At 45.0% G+C, this 19,878-nt stretch overlaps 1 protein-coding gene across 7 annotated transcripts in view; it reads right to left on the minus strand.

Moving 5' to 3' along the window:
• The window catches only part of PLEKHH1 (pleckstrin homology, MyTH4 and FERM domain containing H1), a 95,851-nt gene that overhangs the window by 62,378 nt on the left and 13,595 nt on the right, over positions 1-19,878 (minus strand). For all 7 annotated transcript variants that reach the window (XM_065592913.1, XM_065592911.1, XM_065592915.1 and 4 more), the window contains exons 3-5: positions 9,675-9,737; positions 4,418-4,567; positions 1,449-1,532 (exon numbers count right to left, since the gene is read on the minus strand). In XM_065592913.1, coding sequence (XP_065448985.1) covers positions 1,449-1,532; positions 4,418-4,567; positions 9,675-9,737 — 297 coding nt within the window. The remainder of the gene's footprint in view (positions 1-1,448; positions 1,533-4,417; positions 4,568-9,674; positions 9,738-19,878) is intronic.

Below are 19,878 nucleotides of genomic sequence, written 5' to 3' on the forward strand. Positions count from 1 at the left end.
TTTATTCCTGGGGAAATTCTGTACCAAAAAATTAAAAATTTTGTGCACAGTATTTTCAAATTCTGCAAAATTCTGCATATTTGTCAAAATAATGCAATATAATCACAACATGTTTCAATTATTTTGGGTCATTTATTTCAAAATACCTGTCAGCAAGTATGTCTGTAACAATACAGACAACAAAAAAGACTCAGGACAAATAGATTCCTTACTAGGTATATTAATACAGAACTCTGAGTAATAATTCATTTAAACTGCAATACAGAACTGTATTTCCCCTACCCCTCAGAAGCAGTGCAAAGGCTTGGGGGAGTCAGGGGTAACAGAGGAACTGAGGGAGAGGGAAGTAATTGCTGGGAAGGAGCCTGAGTGTGAACTTGGAGGGTTGTTGGGTATGGGTGGGAAAAGTATGGAACAGATTTTGGGGTTTTTTTGGGGGAGGGGGAGGGATGGTTAGGGAGCTTCTCCCATGCAGACCCTGGCTGACCTCTAGCCTCTCCCATTCATTCAGGCACATCTGCCCCGGACCCCATGTGTCCCTCCACTCCCACTCAGACCCCATGTGGCCCTGCACTCCCTTTCCCTGCTCCCATGTGTCTCTCTGCCCGATTCAGCCACCCACTGTCCCTATGTGGTCTTGTACTCCCTCCCCCATCCCCCTGTGGCCCTGCGCCTCTACTCCCATTCAGCCCCTGCCCCAGTCTGTCCTCCCCCACTAGTCCTTATGAGCCCCTGTCTGACTCCCCAGCAGGCCCACGCTGTTTGTCTCCCCATAGCCCCTTTCTCCGGACCTAGCCCCACAGGCACTGTGAAGAAGGCAGGCTCTTTCTCTTCCCTAGCTGGCCAGGAGCTGCTGCTCTGTTCTATTGCCACAGCGCCATCTGGCGGGCAAAAGGCAGAACTGCAGCAACATTCCAGCCGAAGTTATTTTCTGCCGAGGCTGCTCTGTTCTAACACCATAGTGCCCTCTTGTGGGCAAAAGGCAGAACTGCAGCAACTTTCCAACAGAAGCTTTTTTCTGTGCAAAAATTAAAAATATGCATGGCCAATTAATTATGCGCTGGCGCAGTGGTGTTGAATTCCCCCAGAAGTAAGCCAGTGTAGGGGAATACAAGGATTTAAGACAACATGAAAAGTTTCACTCAGTGCAAGAAGAGACCTGACATCCAGAGTCTCTGTATGTAGATATCACCCACACTCCAGTTTGATGGCTGGCTAGTTAACTGGGTGGTACAATGGCTATGCCTTGAAGAGACCAAATTTTGTCAGTGACTTTAGAGAGCCCATCCTCCCTGTTGGCATAAGTCAGTGGTGCAGAATTCCCCCAGGAATAATAATATCTTTCTTTTATTGTCCATACAAAGTGCTCAATCTTCAACTCCAGCAACATATAGAATCACCACTTCCAACTGCACACCACAGAAGCTGACAACAGGCTGGAGACTCACCTCTCTTAGCTTAAATGTTACCCACTCCTTGATCTTGGCAGCTTTGTCTTGAACAATTTTAGCTTCCTCAGCCCTCAACTGCTTCTGTGGCAAAGAGAGGATTAAATGCATTACAGGAACACGGTCATGATGTTCTTAGTGCGTTACTGTAGCAGTAGTGGCTTATATACTGGAACTTCCATTCAGTGAAGTGGTCCCAGGACTGAAGTGTAGTCAGATATTAATGCTCACCTGGCCTCTGATATCAGGCCCCTTTAAGGTGTCTGGTGATTTCAAGATCCACTTGAGTCATTTTTGAAAACTTAGGCTAACAATTCCAGGGTATCTGTTTTGGGGCCCTTTTTGTACATAGTCTTCTACTCCTCTTATCCTACATTATTATGTAATGTTGTTGCTCTGCGGTGTTAATAACTGTAGTTTTCCACCCAATCGGTGGCTACATGTCAGTGGAAAATTAAACAATTCCCACGTGTACCTTGTAAAATGTTTTTCAGTCCTTCAGAATGAAGAGAATTCTATAAATGTCAATAGTTCTATCTGGAACTTAGAGGGCAGGTGTTAGAGTTGGAGGTTTAGGAAGGATGATTACTTTGAAAGCCTGAAATCCCATCAAGGTCCCCGTGACACACAGCTGTTGCTCTCATTGAGAAACCAAAGTCAAAGTAATATAATTGGGGACAACAGGCCCAAAACCTGAGCCTGGACACCATGGGGACACTGGTCTGTCTATAGGTGGAATATTGTCACAGGGTGACTGAACCCATTTTTAGGGAGGTGTTACACCTCCTGTGACTGAACTGGTGTATCCTAACTACCACTGATTAGGGGATGGGGTAGCATCTGGGGTCAGGAGATATAAGGAGGCCTGGGAGCTGGGAAGGAAGAGAGACAGGCCAAAAGCAGACAGATGGAGATTCTGGAGCCAGAAGAGGGCCAAGGGAGCGCTCTGTGCCCACTGTCCTGTATAAGGGCAGGAAATGAAGTGAGAACGGAGGCTGAAGGAAGACACAGGGCTGCAGAGTGATAGAGGGAATGTTTCCTGCCAATCTCTCTGAGCACTGGATGGAGGGAAAGCCCTGGAGACTGATACTGTGGCCACCGTCCTGTATGAAGGGTAGGGAACTGGGAAAGAACTCAGGAAGGATGTGAGAGTTCTGTTAAACCCAGGGCAGGTGGACTTATTTGTGTTCTTGCTTTGGTTGAGCCTCTAAACTTTATCAGGAGATGATGGGGATAAGCCCAGCAACCTTCTACTTGAAGGAAGATTGGGGACTGAAGAAGAGTCAAAAGTGACAAAAGGCAGCAGAGCCAGAGGCTCTGGGGTTATGCTTTTGAGATGTGTGTCATCACAAACTATCCTGTGACAAAAGTGTTCTCAGCCCAAGACAGCACTGAAGTGTTTGGAGGGATCCTCGGAGGGAAGGGGGAACTGAGACTGGGTGCCTACCGGGTACCTTCCTGCCATAAGGGGAAACTCAAGGAGGATTTTACAGGTATATTCTGTGTGTGTACAGTGCCTAGCATAGGTCCATGACCAGGTCTCCTAGATGCTACAATAATATTACTAAGAGTAAAGTTTGAGAAATCAAACAAGGAGTATTGTTCCCAAGTGACTGCCAGGGTAATGACACCATGCCACCAGCTTTGCGGTCACATCATTTTTCTCTTTTTCCCTTCTTATGGGAATTTGCTGCTGAAAGATGCTAGATTGATACTGCTGGAAAGTGAAGGCCTCTGTTTAGCTCAGTTTGGGTATAGCATGGGTGGTGGCAGTGCAAGGGTCCCCACTCCAAAAATAGCTTAGATACCTTACAAGGAGAAACCAAGCGTAGGAGCTAGAGGAAGAAGTTCAGTTTCCCTGGCTCCTTCAGCCATTGGCCTCTCTACTGAGGCTGACAACAAAGGTGACAATTGTGATAGTGGTTTTGTGCCAAATCTGCTGGTGACTTTTGTAACATGGAGTCTAGTTCATTAGAAACTAGGGATAGTAAAAATGATCACTCGCTTCATTTTGCACTCTCACAAAGCAAGAGAATAAAGGGTTCACTCAATCATTGGCCCATACAGATACAACAAATAAAAATAAAACTGGTACTTCATAGTTTTAATTGGTCTGTGCAACTCAGTGCCACAGCAGCACATCTAGTTCAGATACTGTTTCTGGGTTTAAATAGTCCTGGATAATTCTATGACCAAATAATTACTCTTACTTTAATATGCTTAACTACAAATGTTATCAAATCTCATGCTTCATGTCAGGGAGGTAGGATTTCCCCCCTCCCGCCTTGCGTACAGCATTGTAACATTGGCAATGTGTATTACTCTACTTATTTGCCTTCCTCTGAAGCATCAGGTGCCAGCCTCTGCTGGAGATGAGATTTCAGACTTGATTGACCAGTGGTTTGATAAGACCTGGCAAATCCTATGTAATGCATTTTACATAGGCCTTTGAACATCCATCAAATGGTAATGTCCCGAGCTAGGTTCAGATCAGAGACATAATGGTAAGAGACTCAGTATCGTATTACCATACCCCAGAACCACTAAAATCTCTACACTTAAGAATTGAATCATATAGGATTCAACCAGGATGTCAAAGGCTGTTTTCAATCTGAGATGTCCACTCTCCCAGTCTATTCTGAATTCAAACCAGTGATTCCAATAAAACATTTTCACATCCCACTATGAATCCCCATCAGCCCAAACTTAAACAGGGGCAGATTTGACTTTGGTTTTGTCTATTTGGATTCCTGTATTTCTCCTTGAAAGAAGAGGAATCTTGCTTTGATCAGAGAACCATCGTACCAAGACTCGGGTCACCCTACCAGCCAGAAGGAGATTGCTTCCCTTCACAGATTTGATGAAAGCATATGGATGATGGAGAGATAAGCCAAGCCTTGCACCATATGTTACCTACAGTCCCACTGGCCCATGTATACTACAGATCTCCCAGTGGAAGGTGGCTTTACCTGTTTCTCCAGCTGCGTTTCCAGTCTGCTGATCAGATCATCCTTTCCTTGCACTGTGCCCAGCAGCTCCTGGTATTTTCTGTATAGGGTATTCTCTGATTCGCTGGTTTTCATATTGGCCAATTTCACCTTCTCTTCCATGACTCTGACCTGAAAGATACCCTCACACTTTCATTGTAATGACCATGGGTGGTGGTGGTGGAGTTAATGAAAATTGAATGTGATAGCATGAGTTACTTTAGTGGTAACCACTCTGAATGGGGGCTCATCTTTATGATGGAGGGAAAGAAAGAAAAATCTGACCTTTGAAAAAACACTCTTACAGGCCTAAGGTACTCTGCAATTCATTTTATTTTCAAATGCAGTGTGTTCGATTCTGACATTGCCACTGGCATCACTGGCGGAGCAAAGGGGACAGGGTGAAAGGCAATGAGAAACAAGAGAAGATACAAGTTTGTATCTGAGCACCTCACAATCTATGGTAATAGGGAGGCCATATAAATACCCTACATCATATAGAAAGGCAGGGCTCTCTACACTGACTACAGCTAATACTATATTGAATTATTTATCCCCATTAATACCAGATTCAATACTTCAAGATCCTAGTCATCCTCTTCAAAGCCTTTGGGTTGTAACTACACTGGGGATACTTACCAAAAAACTCCCAGTGCTATGATCCCTAGTTTAGACAAAGCTTTGACAGCTTCTGGTGTTTTTGCAACTGTGCAGGTTAAACCTGCTAACTAACACAGTGGTAAAAAGGCTGAAACCCACCAGCCTGGCCTCCCTTTGGGCTCGCCTCTATTCTATGTAGGCTTTTATACCACGCTTATCACTGTAGTATTTGATGGCCTTCTAGTAGTGCATTAAGCCACCTAACACTTGTTGTGTTTGTGTGCACTCTCATCCTCTCCCGAGAGGGAAAAGCATGTGCAGTGAAGTGTCTTGGAGTGTTTTAAATATAACTATCTGAAACTATATGTTTATATTAGAGAAGGCAAGGGCAAAAAAATGCACCTTGCATTTGGAGTGGAAAGTGGCGAGGTTTGTGATGGTCCCTAGTTCCTGGGGAAGTTCATGAGACAGTCTTAGGCTGGCCACCAGAGAAAGTTCTGTCTCCTGCACAGATGAGCTTTACTCTTGTTAAGAGTTCCATTGTGCCAGTGGAGCAGAGTTTTGACCGCAGTCTCCATCCTGGAGCTTTAGATGATCCTTTTGGGTATCTTGGGCCTAGGCCATGGAGTGCTTTGAAGATAAGGACAGACCTTGAACTTAATTTGATAGTCTATTGGAAGCCGCTTTAGCAAGTGGAGGACAGGTTTGATATGTTCGCCATAGCCTGTGTTGCTGAGAAGACAACACTGCATTCTGCAGTAGCTGGAGTTTCCTAAGTCCGAAGACTTCATGCCCAGGTATTGCTATAAACCATCTAGGAGGTGATTAATGTGTGAATCACTGAAGGCCGATCTTTGTCCGCCAGGAAGGGAGGGATTTTCTAGCCAAGCGTAGATGGTAAAAATGTTACTTGCAGATGCTGCTATGTGAGAGAAATCAGAGTACGCCTAGGCTATGGACTGAACTGACCAATTGTAGGCACATGTCTTCAATGACCAGAGACTGCAGCAGGGCTGCAAGTCCTTCAGAATACTTTCCTCTGCCCACCAGCATCTTGCTTGGTGATAGAGGAAAGTATTGCCCTCTTTCCTTGCTTGGGTTTAGCTTCAGCCAACTGTTATTCATTCAAAAGCTGATCTCATACAAGCATTGGGCTACCTTGGTGGTAGTGGTGTGGTTGTATATGGTAAATGATAAGTATTATCTGAATATTGCTGGCACTTGAGTCTGTGTCATCTGACCAATTCACTTAGTGGGTGTATATAGATGTGGAAAAAGATCAGAGAGTAAATTGATTCTTGTGGAACTCCACCAGTAAGGGGTGCAATTTCCTCATCGTTGCTTGTTGGAAGTGACATTGCAGGAAGGGCTCAGACCAGGGGTGGGAAAACTATGACCTGGGGGCCACATCCAGCCCTTCAGATGTTTTAATCCAGTCCTCGAGCTCCCGCTGGAGAGTGGGGTTGGGGGCTTGCCCTGCTCTGCATGTGCCGTGGCTCCCGGAAGCAGCAGCATGACCCCCCTCCTGTTCCTACGAGTAGGGGCAGCCAGGGGCTCTGCATGCTGCCCCTGCCCCATGCGCCACCCCCGCAGCTCCCATTGGCCAGGAACTGCAGCCAATGGGAGCTGGAGGGACGGCACCTGCGGACAAGCAGTGCGCAGAGCTGCCTGGCCACCCCTCTGCGTAGGAGCTGGAGGGGGGACATGCTGCTGCTTCTAGGAGCTGCTTGAGGTAAGTGCCACACAGAGCCTGCACTCCTGACCTCCTCCAATGCCCCAACCTCCTACCCCAGCTCTGATCCCCTCCCGCTCTCCGAACCTCTCAGTCCCAGCCCGGAGCACCCTCCTACACACCAAACCCCTCATCCCCAGCCCCACCCCAGAGCCCATACCACCAGATGGAGGCTCTTACAAAATTGGGGGTTGGGGTACGGGAGGGGTGAGCATTCATGGCCCGCCATACAATTTCCATACCTAGATGTGGCCCTCGGGCCAAAAAGTTTGCCCACACCTGGTTCAGACCATTCTAGCACATTACCCTGGATTTCTACTATCTCTCTCAGGTGAGATGGCAGAATCTCATGGTCAACAATGTCAGATGCTGCGGAGGTCCAGCAGGATGAGAATGGATATCTGTTCCCATCTGTTCCAACACTAGTTCATGTGAACAGGTGGGAATTCTTTTGTATTACAAAGTTTTAGTGCTCTAGGATCCAGCTACCTCTAGAATCTGAATTTTCTTTGCAACCCTCTGAGGCTACTACTACTTTCTTTCCCAAGCCTATTTCCTAATTCCCACTGTTATCATCATCTCACCCTGTGAAGTGTCTGAGTCTAGTTTGTATGGAAGATTCTATAAAGAACTTGTTTTGCTAGATAGTAAAGTTCCTTACCAATGAAAAACTCAACTTAACTCAGCCTGGTAATTATAACACGTAATGATGGACAAATACCCGGTACCGCTATCTTGTCAGTAAGACTTGAGTTGCAAATAATTCTCGAACCAGCTCTTCCCAAATGCCACTCTATCTTGGCAAAGGCTTAGGGCCAGAATGGCAGAGCACTGGCAATTACCAGGTTGCTTCACAGATTCTGCATGAGAGAGCAGCTTACGCTCCATTGGCAGCCCTCACCTCAGACTGGCAGAAACTGTGTTTTGTCCCCTTGTCTGTCTACATTAGATAGAGAGAAGCAAACTGCTTCTCCCTTGCACTGAATCAGAAAGGCAGGTACCCGCCATCCCAGCCAGAAAGCTAACCTCACTGAGTCGGATGTCTTTTCATTAGAGTTCAGGGTGATTATAATAAAATAAAATAAAAAAAGGGCCCCTCCTGCCTGTCTGATGCCCGAGTGCTGACTGTGCTGGAGGCTCAGAGTGGGGACTGCAGACATGTGGTTTCTTTAATTGAGGATGGCAGCTGTGGGAGCCCACTGAATTAGCAATCCAAACAGCCAGTCTCATTGGGTGAAAGAAAACAAAAGAATCTAAACTCCATGTGGAGCCCTTTCATTTGACAAATGCTGCTTATTCACCCGGAATATACCTGTTTGTGAGAGGGGCAGCTCCACTTCCTAAAGCCGTCGGGTGTAATTAAAGCATTTCTACTGAAAAAGCTGCTTCTCTCTGGCTATTAATATGGGTGGTTCTGTTGGAAAGGCAGCAACTTTTGGGGCCCGAGTCACTCCCCTGGGTTCTGCTCGTGTATGGCAGTACAGCCTGGGCTGCAGGCCTCTCACTGGTGGAAAGTGTGCTACAGTAAGGGTCGGTCACAGTGGCACACACCACCAACAACCTCCACTCTGCCAGAAGTGCAGAACTGGCTTGTTTTTCCCAGAAAGTGGGAAGAGTCGGCTGGAAGGGTCAGCCTCTATTAGTGGGTTTCCTACAGAGCCGTGGCTGGAATGTAAAACGGTGCTGTCCTGGCAGAACACCTGGAGAGAAGAGGTAAATGCCATCGCTCTGTTGGTTCAGGGGGCGCAATCGCCATCTCTGTGTCAGCAAGGCTGAATCAAGGCCATTGCCTTTGAATTAAGTCACAGGTGGTCTAGTGACCTCAACAATAGCCATAGTGACAATCTCTCTGCCTGTCTCACCCACTGACCTCTGTTACAGTCCCATACGCAATCCTTTCCTACTCCACTGCCCACTCACTTCTGCCATTATCATCATCTCAGCATTCAACAATGAGCAGTTCACAACAAGCAGGAGAGGAACCTCTGATAGCATGGTGTCAGCAACCCAGACATTTTGCACGGGGACCAGCTAGTTATTAACCTCGTACACCATATAATGTTATAGCATGAGGGGGGTGGGATGTTTCTAGTTGAGATGTTGCTTGTTTACATTTCATAGTGCACTTGCTATCACGTTGGAAAAACTTCACCAGGGTCAGAGAATCCCACATGAGGGCTAATGGGACTGGAATTTAAGCCATTTTGTTACTTCACTGGAGTGATATGGGGCTCCTGAAAGAGAGGAGATGATGCTCCTGGTGCAATGCAGTCTTCCCTCTTATAACTATGCCAATGCACTTCAATCCTGACCTGTGGCAGCACCTGCTATTCCACTATGAGGCCCCTAAAACAGGAAACAGTGGATACTGATCTCCCTGCAACATGACATAGGTATATAATATCTTGTAATCCCGAGCAATGTCATGGGACTGGGGCCAGGAAATAAGTCAGTCTCATAACAGCACTCCTGTGTATTGCACTGTGTTTTACAGCCTCTATGGTGCTCCAACATTGCGCTTCAATCCTGATCTGCAATAGCCCCCTGCTATTCTGTGGTCCATTGTGACATACTGTGTGACAGTTAGTCACTCCATTGGCTTATCTGCCTCCATGCCACAGATCTGTAGGTAAAGGTGCTGCTTCTCCGCAGGATTCTTCAAATGTTTTGGTTGCAGAACTGAAATGCACGTGTCATGTGTTGGGCTTAACTCCTTTAGGGCAACCCTGGAAACTCAGCCAGGAGGGTAGTGGGGCAGGACCAGAAATATTAATTAATTGCTCTGTAATAAGTGTCTCCCTAGGGAAGCTCCATAATGTTGGGTGCTCTCTCTACAGTGGTTTGGAGACTGTTAAGAGTGCAGGCTTGCTGGGTTCATAACAGTGTCAGTGTTGGAGAACCTCTTACCTGTTTCTCTGCATTCTCAGCCCTCTGCTCTGCCTCGATTACTCTCTGCTCCAGCTCCTGCATCTTCACAACCAGAAAAGAGATTTGACAGTGAGCAGAATCATTATTTTTTTTAATCAGAAGCTGCTGGTTTAACAGGAACTCTGATCTTTGGCATTCATGGGGTTAACTGGACAGCTCTGACCAGGAAACAAAGACCTCTGATCTCCCCCAGCCTACCCTGCCACCCCTTTTGGATTTGCAAGAACTGTTTTCTCATTAGTGAGCTTCATCATTCACATCCCCGGTTCCCGCCTCTGCAATTTATACTTGGTGGGTTGTCTCTGCAAGTAGCCTGGCTATCGCCCATCATTCTTTCCTGTGCTTTCTCCAAATAGTGACTCATTAATAGGGGCAAATAAAACTGAATACAGCCCGAATGGCTCCCAGTAGGCTCCATACGCTATCTAGATCTATATAGGTCGCATAGATACTGTGGTCTAGCTACAAAAACAGCCCCTAATCTTATCAAAGCTACAGGTTAGTGAGCATCTAACATTCCAATTGTACCTTTCATCCCAAAGAATTTAACTAACTGGTCCTTAACTGAAAGAAAGCTCCCAGCGAAGTCAATGGGTGTCTCTGCTTGATTAAAGAGTATGGAATTTAATCCTAAACATACAGGAATTCCTTCACCTTCATTGAAATGCAGCCATAGCTGGAGTTAAAAAACAAACACACTACATAACCGTGTAAAGATAAAATATGAAGTCAACTGTATCCAGTTTAAACTGGAGAGAGCATTTAGTGGCAGAATGCAGTTACCCAAGCTAGAATTTGGTGTAGGGCCTATTTTTGTCAAATATATCTTAGGCTTTGTAAGTGGTCAGAACCTCTGTTGGACAATTCAACCAAGAAGTGGCACCCCAGCAATTGACATACATGCCAGGTGTCCCTACAGGCCCTACTTGTAGCACAAAGTATAGGGTGTTTTCACTCTATTATTCCAAACCACTATAGAACCCCTATGGAGTTAACAGAAAACTATAAACTTGCTATAGACTTTGATAGTGAATTATATCTAGGGCCCTACCAAATTCATGGTCCATTTTGGTTAATTCCACAGTCATAGGATTTTAAAAATCGTAAATTTAATTATTTCAGCTATTTAAATAGCTGAAATTTCACAGTGGTATAATTGTAGGGGTCCGGATTCAAAAAGGAGTTGTGGGGAGGTTGCAAGGTTATTGTAGGGGGGGCTGCAGTACTGCTACCCTTACTTCTGTGCTGCTGCTGGGGTGGCAGGGCTTTCAGAGCTGGGCAGCTGGAGAGCAGCGGGGCTGGCCGGGAACCCAGCTCTGAAGGCAGAACTGCCACCACCAGCAGCGCAGAAGTAAGGATAGCATGGTATGGTATTGCCACCTTTACTTCTGCGCTGTTGCTGGCAGCGGTTCTGCTTTCAGACCTAGGCTCCCAGCCAACAGCCGCAGGTCTCCAGTCACCCAGCTCTGAAGGCAGCTCAGAAGTAAGGGCGGCAGTACTGCAACCCCCCTGCAAGTCCCTTTTGGGTGAGGACCCTTAATTTGAGAAATGCCAGTCTCCCCGTGAAATCTGTATAGTATAAAGTAAAAGCACACAAAAGACGAGATTTCACTGGGGAGTGGGGGGGGGACAACACCAGATTTCACGGTCCATGACGTGTTTTTCATGGCTGTGAATTTGGTAGGGCCCCAGTTATACCCCTGCTATAGAATTCTACAAGATAGTTTAAAAAAAAAAAAAAGAAAAAGAAAAGAAAAAGCCCAGAAAAACCTCACTATCTATTAAATTCTATAACTTTTTTGAATATTTTCTTTAGATCCCTAACTAAAGGTCTGTAAAGATTCTGTTGGTTTCATCCCTTTTAAATTCTACAAGACTCTTCCATAATTTCAATGGCATTTAAAAAAATGTCCCTATTTTTCTCTTCATGTATCCCTATTTATAGCTCTCAAATGTTGGTAGGTAAGGAGCACAGCACATCCTAACAGCATGCTGTAGCATTGGTTCAGCACTGACTACCGGGTAATTTACTTTTCACTATTGATGCTACATTTCCTCCGTTTTGCATTTCAATCAGCTAAGATAGTGAAAGCAGAGGGTTAGATTCACATAATTATTAACAGAGGACTCGGTTTATCGTTCCCCTGGTGATAGGACAGGAGTAAGGCTTATCAGTGCATATCCCCACCATAGAGGGGCCCTGTGCCAGGCACAGATCGGGCTTTGCCACCGCTGTGTTGTCTCTGCAGCAGCCCAAAATGTGTTGTGTGTAAAATGGGATGAGGCATAACCTAGACAAATCTGTATCCCAGTGATTGTGTTCTTCGAAAACCCAGTCAGGGACACAACTTAGGGCAGCCCTCAGGATTGCCCTCACCTTGGCCATACCCCCCACCATCCCATCCCTGCCTCATAACCAGTACTTAATTTTCAATGAAAGAGGTGGCAGGGCTCAAGCAATTTTTTTTTTTTTTTACTTTCATAACTGACTCAACAAGCCCAGAGGAGCTGGGACTCAGCCTTCACAAGTCCTGGCACAAATTAAGCACTCTCGTAACCCTCTAAATAGAAGAGACACAAACTACCTCCACCCCTTCTGTGGCAGCACAGGGATGAATCTGCTCCACAGTATCCTAGAGAGATAAGGTGGGTGAGGTAATAACTTTTATAGGACCAACTTCTGTTGGTGAGAGAGACAAGCTTTCCAGCTATCACAGAGCTCTTCCTCAGATCTGGGAAATGTACTCAGAGTATTCTAATCAATTTCATTTCCTGATTCCAATGCTCTAGTACAAAGGTGCTGGGTTTAGGTTTTCAGAGATGCTTCAGGGGAAGGTTTACATCTGTTCCCTCCTAAAATGAGTGGATTTTTTATTTCAGGGATGTATTTTTTTACATTCAGTTCTGTAACTCCCATCACTTCTAATAAAACCTTCATTTTGTGCTTGAATCAAGCTTGTCAAATAAAGTTCAGCTCTTATTTCCCTTCCTCAAGTGTCATCCCCAGGGCTTTAGCCTCTTCTATGGCAACATTCAGCACTGTCAAGGACTCCTTCCTTCAGAGCCTGTCTGACTTTGATCCCTCTCAAGCTTTAGCTAGTCTTTCCCAGCTCCTCTCCCCCCGCCCCAAAGTAATATTTGCACACTGACTGACAGGGCCGGCTCCAGCATTTCTGCCGCCCCAAGCAAAAAAAAAAAAAAAGCCGCGATCGGCGGCGGCAGTTCAGCAGCAGGTCCTTCGCTTCTAGAGGGAATGAGGGACCTGCTGCCCCCGAATTGCCGCAGGTGCCACTCCTCTCCCTTGGCCGACCCAAGCACCTGCTTGTTAAGCTGGTGCCTGGAGACGGCCCTGCTGACTGGATCCTCCTACTGGAGAGAAACACAGAGCTGTAGGATAGGATCCTGGAGAGCCTTTGTGTTCACAGGGCTGTGTTCGAGAGCTTGCTCCATTCCCATAACTTTTCCCTGGAGAGTTGAAAACCTGGAGGCCAGAGACAGCACTTAGGAAACACATGGATCTTTCCTTCCCTCTTGCTTTACTACAGCAATGGCATTGGTGGATGCTTTTGCAATATGGCTTACTACTTGACTCAAATATTTCCTGTCCCCTTTTCCAAATATATTCTATGCAGCAGGGGTGAACTGTGAAAGATTCAGTTTATCTAAACTCCCCAAAGCTTGGAGGCTTGTCCCAAACTCTTCGGTTTGCACAGGATGAGATTAAACCCAGACCCTTGGAATCCAGGGTCCAATTATTACAGGGAGCCTGGATAAAGTAATGAGTATGAAGCAGCAGATGGCAGCTCTGTGCACAGCTGTTTGCTGCTGGTCAGCTGCCTCACTTGGGAGAAAAAAAATCAATAACTCAGGCGTAGAAGACAAAAATCCCTCTAGGAAAGGAGTGGTAGGAGCAAGAGACTGTTCTGAGGAGGCCCCAGTGTTTTGGAGTAGCCTTTTGGTAGTTCTGGGTATTACGATTTAATCTTAATCCACCCTGGGTCTGCAAAAAAATGTTGGAAGCCTCACAAGAACATGTTCTCATATGAAGCTTCCAGTATTTCCTAATATCCTTACTGATGAAGGCATGAGGCAGAAGCAGGTGGTAGCAGATAGTTGTAGTTGAGCACACGTAACACCGACAGACCCTGGTTTTCGGCAGGCGGGATTAAACCTGGCGTCTTTGGAGCTTAGTGCATGAGACTCTACCGCATGAGCTAAAAGCCAACTGGCTGTTAGCTAAGGCCATAGAGCAGACTCATTTTATCTCTCTCTTTAAGTGGTTTCAGTGCCACTAGATGGGACAGAACACCAGACCCAGGAGGTGTGTGGGTTACACACAGAACTAAGAATAGGGATACCTGGTGTGACACTGTACTCCATATGCTTTATGGAAATATGCTTATGAATATGATGTAACTAGAATATGCTTTATGCAAAAGGTCTCTTGTAAGGTATCATTACAAAGCTTATAATCTACTGTGTGTGTTCATCCTATTTGTATGCATATATCATTCTTGTATCTGAAGCTAGAAATGTGAAGTATAACTCTGAGGTCCTATTGTAATTACGCAAAGTGTGGCCCATTAATGGTGGTTTAGAATCTTAATGGCTCCCATTGACTAGGACAATTGGTTGTAGATGGTTTATTTACCTGCAAGCCTTCCTGTATATGTGTGGGCCAGCCCGTGGGTAATGAAGAATGAGGTCTCATAGGACATGCAACCATGGCACCGGATACTGGAATCCATCTTAAATCTGGTATTTTTCTATTTAGAAGGATGTGGACCCAGAAAGACAAAAGATTCCCACCTTGTGCCAAAGCTATAAAAAGGGGGGTAGCAGGATGGGGGGGGGGGGACAGTCATGAGAAAACCCCTACTTTCCACCTAAGATGTCTGCTGGAAATAACAAGGACTGTACTGGGGAAAGGATTGGGCCCAGACTAGGAAGGAGTCTAGTCTGTGAAAGAAGCTTATTGGAATATCTCTGAGGGTGAGATATTATCTTAGATTTGCGTGTTTTTGCTTTATTTTGCTAGGTGATTTACTTTGTTCTAGCTGTTATTATTTGAAACCACTTAAATCCTACTTTTTATACTTAAACAAAAGAGATTTTATTATTAATAAACCCAGAGTAAGTGATTAATAGGCAGGGGAGCAAACAGTTATGCATATCTCTCTATCAGTGTTATAGAGGGCGGACAATTTATGAGTTTATCCTGTATAAGCTTTATACAGAGTAAAACGGATTTATTTGGGGTTTGGATCCCACCGGGAGCTGGGTGTCTGGGTGCTGGAGGCAGGTGACCTGCTAAGTTGTTTACAGTTAAGTCTGCAGCTTTGGAGGCATGGACCAGACGTGGGTCTGTGTTGCAGCAGACTAGCGTGTCTGGCTCAACAAGGCAGGGTTCTAGAGTCCCAAGTTGGCAAGGAAAACGGGCTCAGAGGTAGTCTCAGCACAGCAGGTGACAGTCCCAAGGGGGTCTCTGTGACCAAACCTGTCACACGTGGGCTTGCTTTCTCTCTGAAATGATGTGTGACAGGATAAAACGTAAAAGGCAATTAAAGTTAGTGGGAACTGCAGCTAAGCCCAATTTTTCCAAGGGACTATAGGCATCTCAAGCCGATCACCTAAAATTAGTGCCATCTTCTTGAAAATGTTGTCCTAAACACTTCTGGGCCCAAGTGTCCCCATCTGTAAAATGAGAATGATGTTACTCCCTGCCTGACAGAGGCATTGTGAGCCCTAGTTTAATTATTGCAGAGCATATTCAGATCTTCAGATGGAAGGTAGCAGAGAGGGGTATGTGTGCACGTACCCACATTTCAATGATCAAACAGCAAACAAACAAAATTACATACACTAAACTTAATGTTTGGTAGGGGTAGCATAAAATATCACACTAAATTCCCCTAATTTTCAGTGTTCTCAGCCAAGAGAACAAGGTTTTAATGGGCCATGGAGCGTGACTCCTCTCCAGCTTGTAAAGGTAATCCCTCTAGGTGAGAGTGGAATAGTTCAGCAGGGCAATGTTATGGAAGCTTGCCTGGCTACTGCCCATGCTTACGCCCGCCCACTTCCCGGAACCCAATATGTACTGCCCATGCTGCCCCTGTTCTGATTCCAGGGCCCATCAGTCCTTGGTAATCTTGGCAGAGAAGTCAACATGGAGGCCATTTAGTGTCAATGGTAGTGGTGGGTCTTGTGATGTGAACATAAGTCCACTAAGACTGGAGATTCACCAATACATTTGTCATACAGTAGGCCACTGCACAGCCACCGCCAAATGGTAATAGCTTCTGACAGCTACCAGTATAGGCTACATGCAAACTAGGGACACTTTAAATTTGCAATAAAATCAATGCTGGACAACCACTGTGTTGGAGTCAGTGGAGGAAATTGCTTTATGCCCTCACTGTTACCCGCAAGATGGGCATTTCTGTGACTTTTCCCCCCTTGCCTGTATTGCTTAATTTTATGGAAACATCCCCCACCTTATGATTCAAATGAGCATGGAGTTGACAGCTCAAAATGCACACATGCTCTCTTGCTGGGTGTAACTTTGGGAATCTGTAATCCTGGACTTGGGTCTTTACCCGATGCTGTTGAATATCCTAGGTATATAACCATCTATTAATTCCTGCAGGAATAACTCTTCCTGCTGTGATACCATTATCTCCCACAAGATAAACAGGACTGGACCAGATCAGGACTTGGAGGAGAGACTTCCAAGAAACTTCCTGAAAAATCATGAGTTATTGGCTTCTCTTCCCTCTGAAGTGATATTAAGCCAATACTCCAGCATCATGCTAGCTGGCTTAGTACTGCTCTAACTGGTCACTTTTGAAGGATATAAAATTGAGGTCACTAAAGATTCCACAGCACTTTCTGTAAGATTGAGGTGATCAGGTTAAATTTCAGATGAGTTAAATTCTGACGCCCTAACATCCCCTGCAGCTTAAAGTGAACTGATAGTCTTCACTTCCTGTACTAACCTGTTGTGTAGCTTTGCTATGTACTGTAGAACAGCTGCTGTGTCTAACCCCTAAGAATCACTTCACCCATCTCTGGTTTCACCTAAGGCACAGGGGCTGCGGTGAGACTTAATATACCCCTCTACCCCTATATAACGCAACCCGATATAACACAAATTTGGATATAATGCAGTGAAGCAGTGCTCCGGGGGGGACAGGGGGGGGCCTCAGGGCTGCACACTCCGGTGGATCAAAGCAAGTTCAATATAACGCGGTACGATTTTTTGGACAGCGTTATATCGAGGTAGAGGTGTACTCCTGTTTGTAAGGCTCTTTGACATTCCTAGGGGGATTAATAATACTTAGTATTCATATAGCTTCTTCCATTTTAAGATCTGAAAATACTTCATAATTATATGGATAGGGAAACTGAGTCACATTGATTAAGTGACTTGTCCCCAGACACACAGCAAATCAGTGGAATAACCAGGATTAAAAGGCCTCTCTCCCAACTCCATTCCTGTACTTCCACCATTAGCCCATGCTACCTCCTGCATGTGCTACAGAAAGGCAAAAAATTGTCATTCAAATGTCTCAAAATGAAGCTGAGCCAAAGCCCCATGGCCATATTAAACACGAGAGTATAAGAGGTTTTTCGAAGGATTGCTATAAGATATATCCCTCTTCCATACAAACAAGTGAGAAGCCATCCAACTGGTCCCTCTAAAGGCTGCATAGGAACCTGCCTGCCAGGTACATGAACAGACCTTTGCTCATATGTTCAGTCAGGCATTCAAAATAAAACCAAGGCTTAAAGTTAATTTGTTGCTCAGCTTTTCTGTGTGTCTTTTCTGAGAGGCCCACAGCTCACTTGTAACCAGGTCATCATGCTGCCATGGCAACAGTATGCCATGTCACTCACCAACAGATGATTATCCCCCTCTGTGTGTGAGAAACCCAGAGAGTGGAAATAAATGCCTGTTACCAAAGACGCACAATCCCTGATGATGTACACATGCTCCTAGAACCCAGCAATCTCTAGCATCTATGGTGGGCTGAAGGGAATGCAGAACTTTCTCATAAAGACATGGTATTTTAGTATCTTTGACATAGTTATTAAGGATCTGATTCTGCAAACACCTACACCTTAGAAACTTTACTCATATAGTTAAGTTTCCATGGGATCAGGCTGTCAATACGTAACCTCACAAGTGCAACTCCACTTCCCCTCTCCAAAACTGCATGGAAAGGACACTGGTTTAAATTGTATTAGCTTTATAAACATTCCTTATGTTACAAACAGCAATGTAGATTACTCAGTCTGAAACCCTTTTTAACATGTAATGTATTTGCATCATAACATGTAGAGTATTACCAGCCACAAGGGTTCAAAAATCATTAGTCAGATCAGACCCCCCCAAAATATCATTAGATTTGGTTTTTAAGCCAAACTCACTCTTTTTTTTATTTGCCTTCTGGTTTCTGAGTCTTTACTGTACACATGGTTCACTTTTTCAAGCTTTTATCCACAGCTATGAGGGCTAAACATTTTTGAAAGCTGAGATTCTCTTGATTCTAACAGGCAGGGCTTCATTATTATTTGTATTACCATAGCACTTGGGACCCCCTGTCATGGACCAGGAACACACTGTGCTAGACTGTCCCTGGCCCCAAAAGAGTTTACAATCTAAAGTAAGAAATATCAAATATTACAAGACTTGTGATAAAATTGCTAAAATTGGCAACACTACCTGTTGAGTATTTTCACTTCACTTCGGTTAGATAGCAATGCTAGACTGGTCAGTTTCACTCTGGTTCACTTTCCAGTTCTCTCAGTGCTATAATGTTTAGGTTGAAAAATGCTCTAAAGGGATGGTTGCTTAACTTGTTTCCCTTGGAATAAAATATGGAAATATTTGTATTGTCTTAAATTATGCAATAGCTATTTCTTTTTGGCCATTTTTTTTCTTTTTAAAAATTACAGGTAAAGTTCCAAACTGGTGCCAGTACCTTAGGGCTAGATTCTTCACCAGTTAGTTTTGCCATTATTTTCAATGGGAACAAGAGTGGCTTTATATGGCTGAACAAATTTACTAAAGAATCTATATATTTAAGTGTCACTGTTCCGATATCTCCGTAACCATTACATGGATACTCATCAACAACTTGGGGAAAGTCGGGACTTCCAGGAAGTAGGTCTGAGCTGAGTTGCAAGAGACTGTCCACTCAGGGAGATAAGGTATTTGGGAGGGAAAGCTATATGGGAGCTGAGAAAACACTGTTCTAGTCCCTCATCATAGAATCCTAGAGATGAGTGTCCTTGTGCTGACAGCACTAAGGGTTGGATCACAAACAAATGCACCCAATCCAAATATTTTTCTCTATTCAGCTATTAAACAGAAGAATGGAAATTGCCAAGGGGTGTCAGTCTGGGATGATGTGATGTGGACACCTATCCACTGAACTGGAGTAAGCATTTGCCTTCTACATCCCCAGCAAACTCATTTCACATAGGCCAGTGGTTCCCAGATGGAGGCTTGTGGACTACTGGTCCTCCTTGTTTTCAACAGCTTATGCACAGTTCAGGGTCTTCATTGTAAAGAAAAGCCTGAAGGATTGTAATAGCAGCTGAAAAGAAGGAGTATGAGCCAGCCACCTGCAAGTGAGGAATGTCCTGGAGAGAAGGGATTGAGGCAGCCAGGCAGTACATTCAGGGGACCCTGGGAAGGAAAGGTACCAGTTGGAAGAGAAACCTGTGTGGTAGAGGAAAAGGAGACATTCTCAGCAGAGGTAGGGATAGAAGTTGGGGGAAGGCAGCAGAGGTGGGGTAGGGGTTGGGGGGAAGAGGAAAAACCAGAACAGATAGAGGGAGGAAGAGCTGAAATGAAGAGCAAAAAACAGACAGTAGGATTCTCTCTCCTCAAAAAGAACATTTATTACCTTCAACTAAACAAACAGATGCTCTCCTAATATCCCCTTTCCATGTAAGCAATTACCATAGTTGCTACAAGGCTGGTAAGAGACGGTGAATGAGGAGGGAGGGAGTCTGCAGACAGCCTTCCAGTTCAGAGAGATTGGGAACCCCTGACCCAGGCCACCTAACCATCATCAAATGGTGGAGAATCTGTATTCAGCAGGGGACTGTGTACTGTAAAATTTCACTTGGACAAGCAAGTTCACATATGTCCTGAAAACTGACCCTTACTTTG

Source organism: Chrysemys picta, chromosome 4 (assembly GCF_011386835.1).
Source record: "Chrysemys picta bellii isolate R12L10 chromosome 4, ASM1138683v2, whole genome shotgun sequence".
In the NCBI taxonomy this organism is placed as follows: domain Eukaryota; kingdom Metazoa; phylum Chordata; order Testudines; family Emydidae; genus Chrysemys; species Chrysemys picta.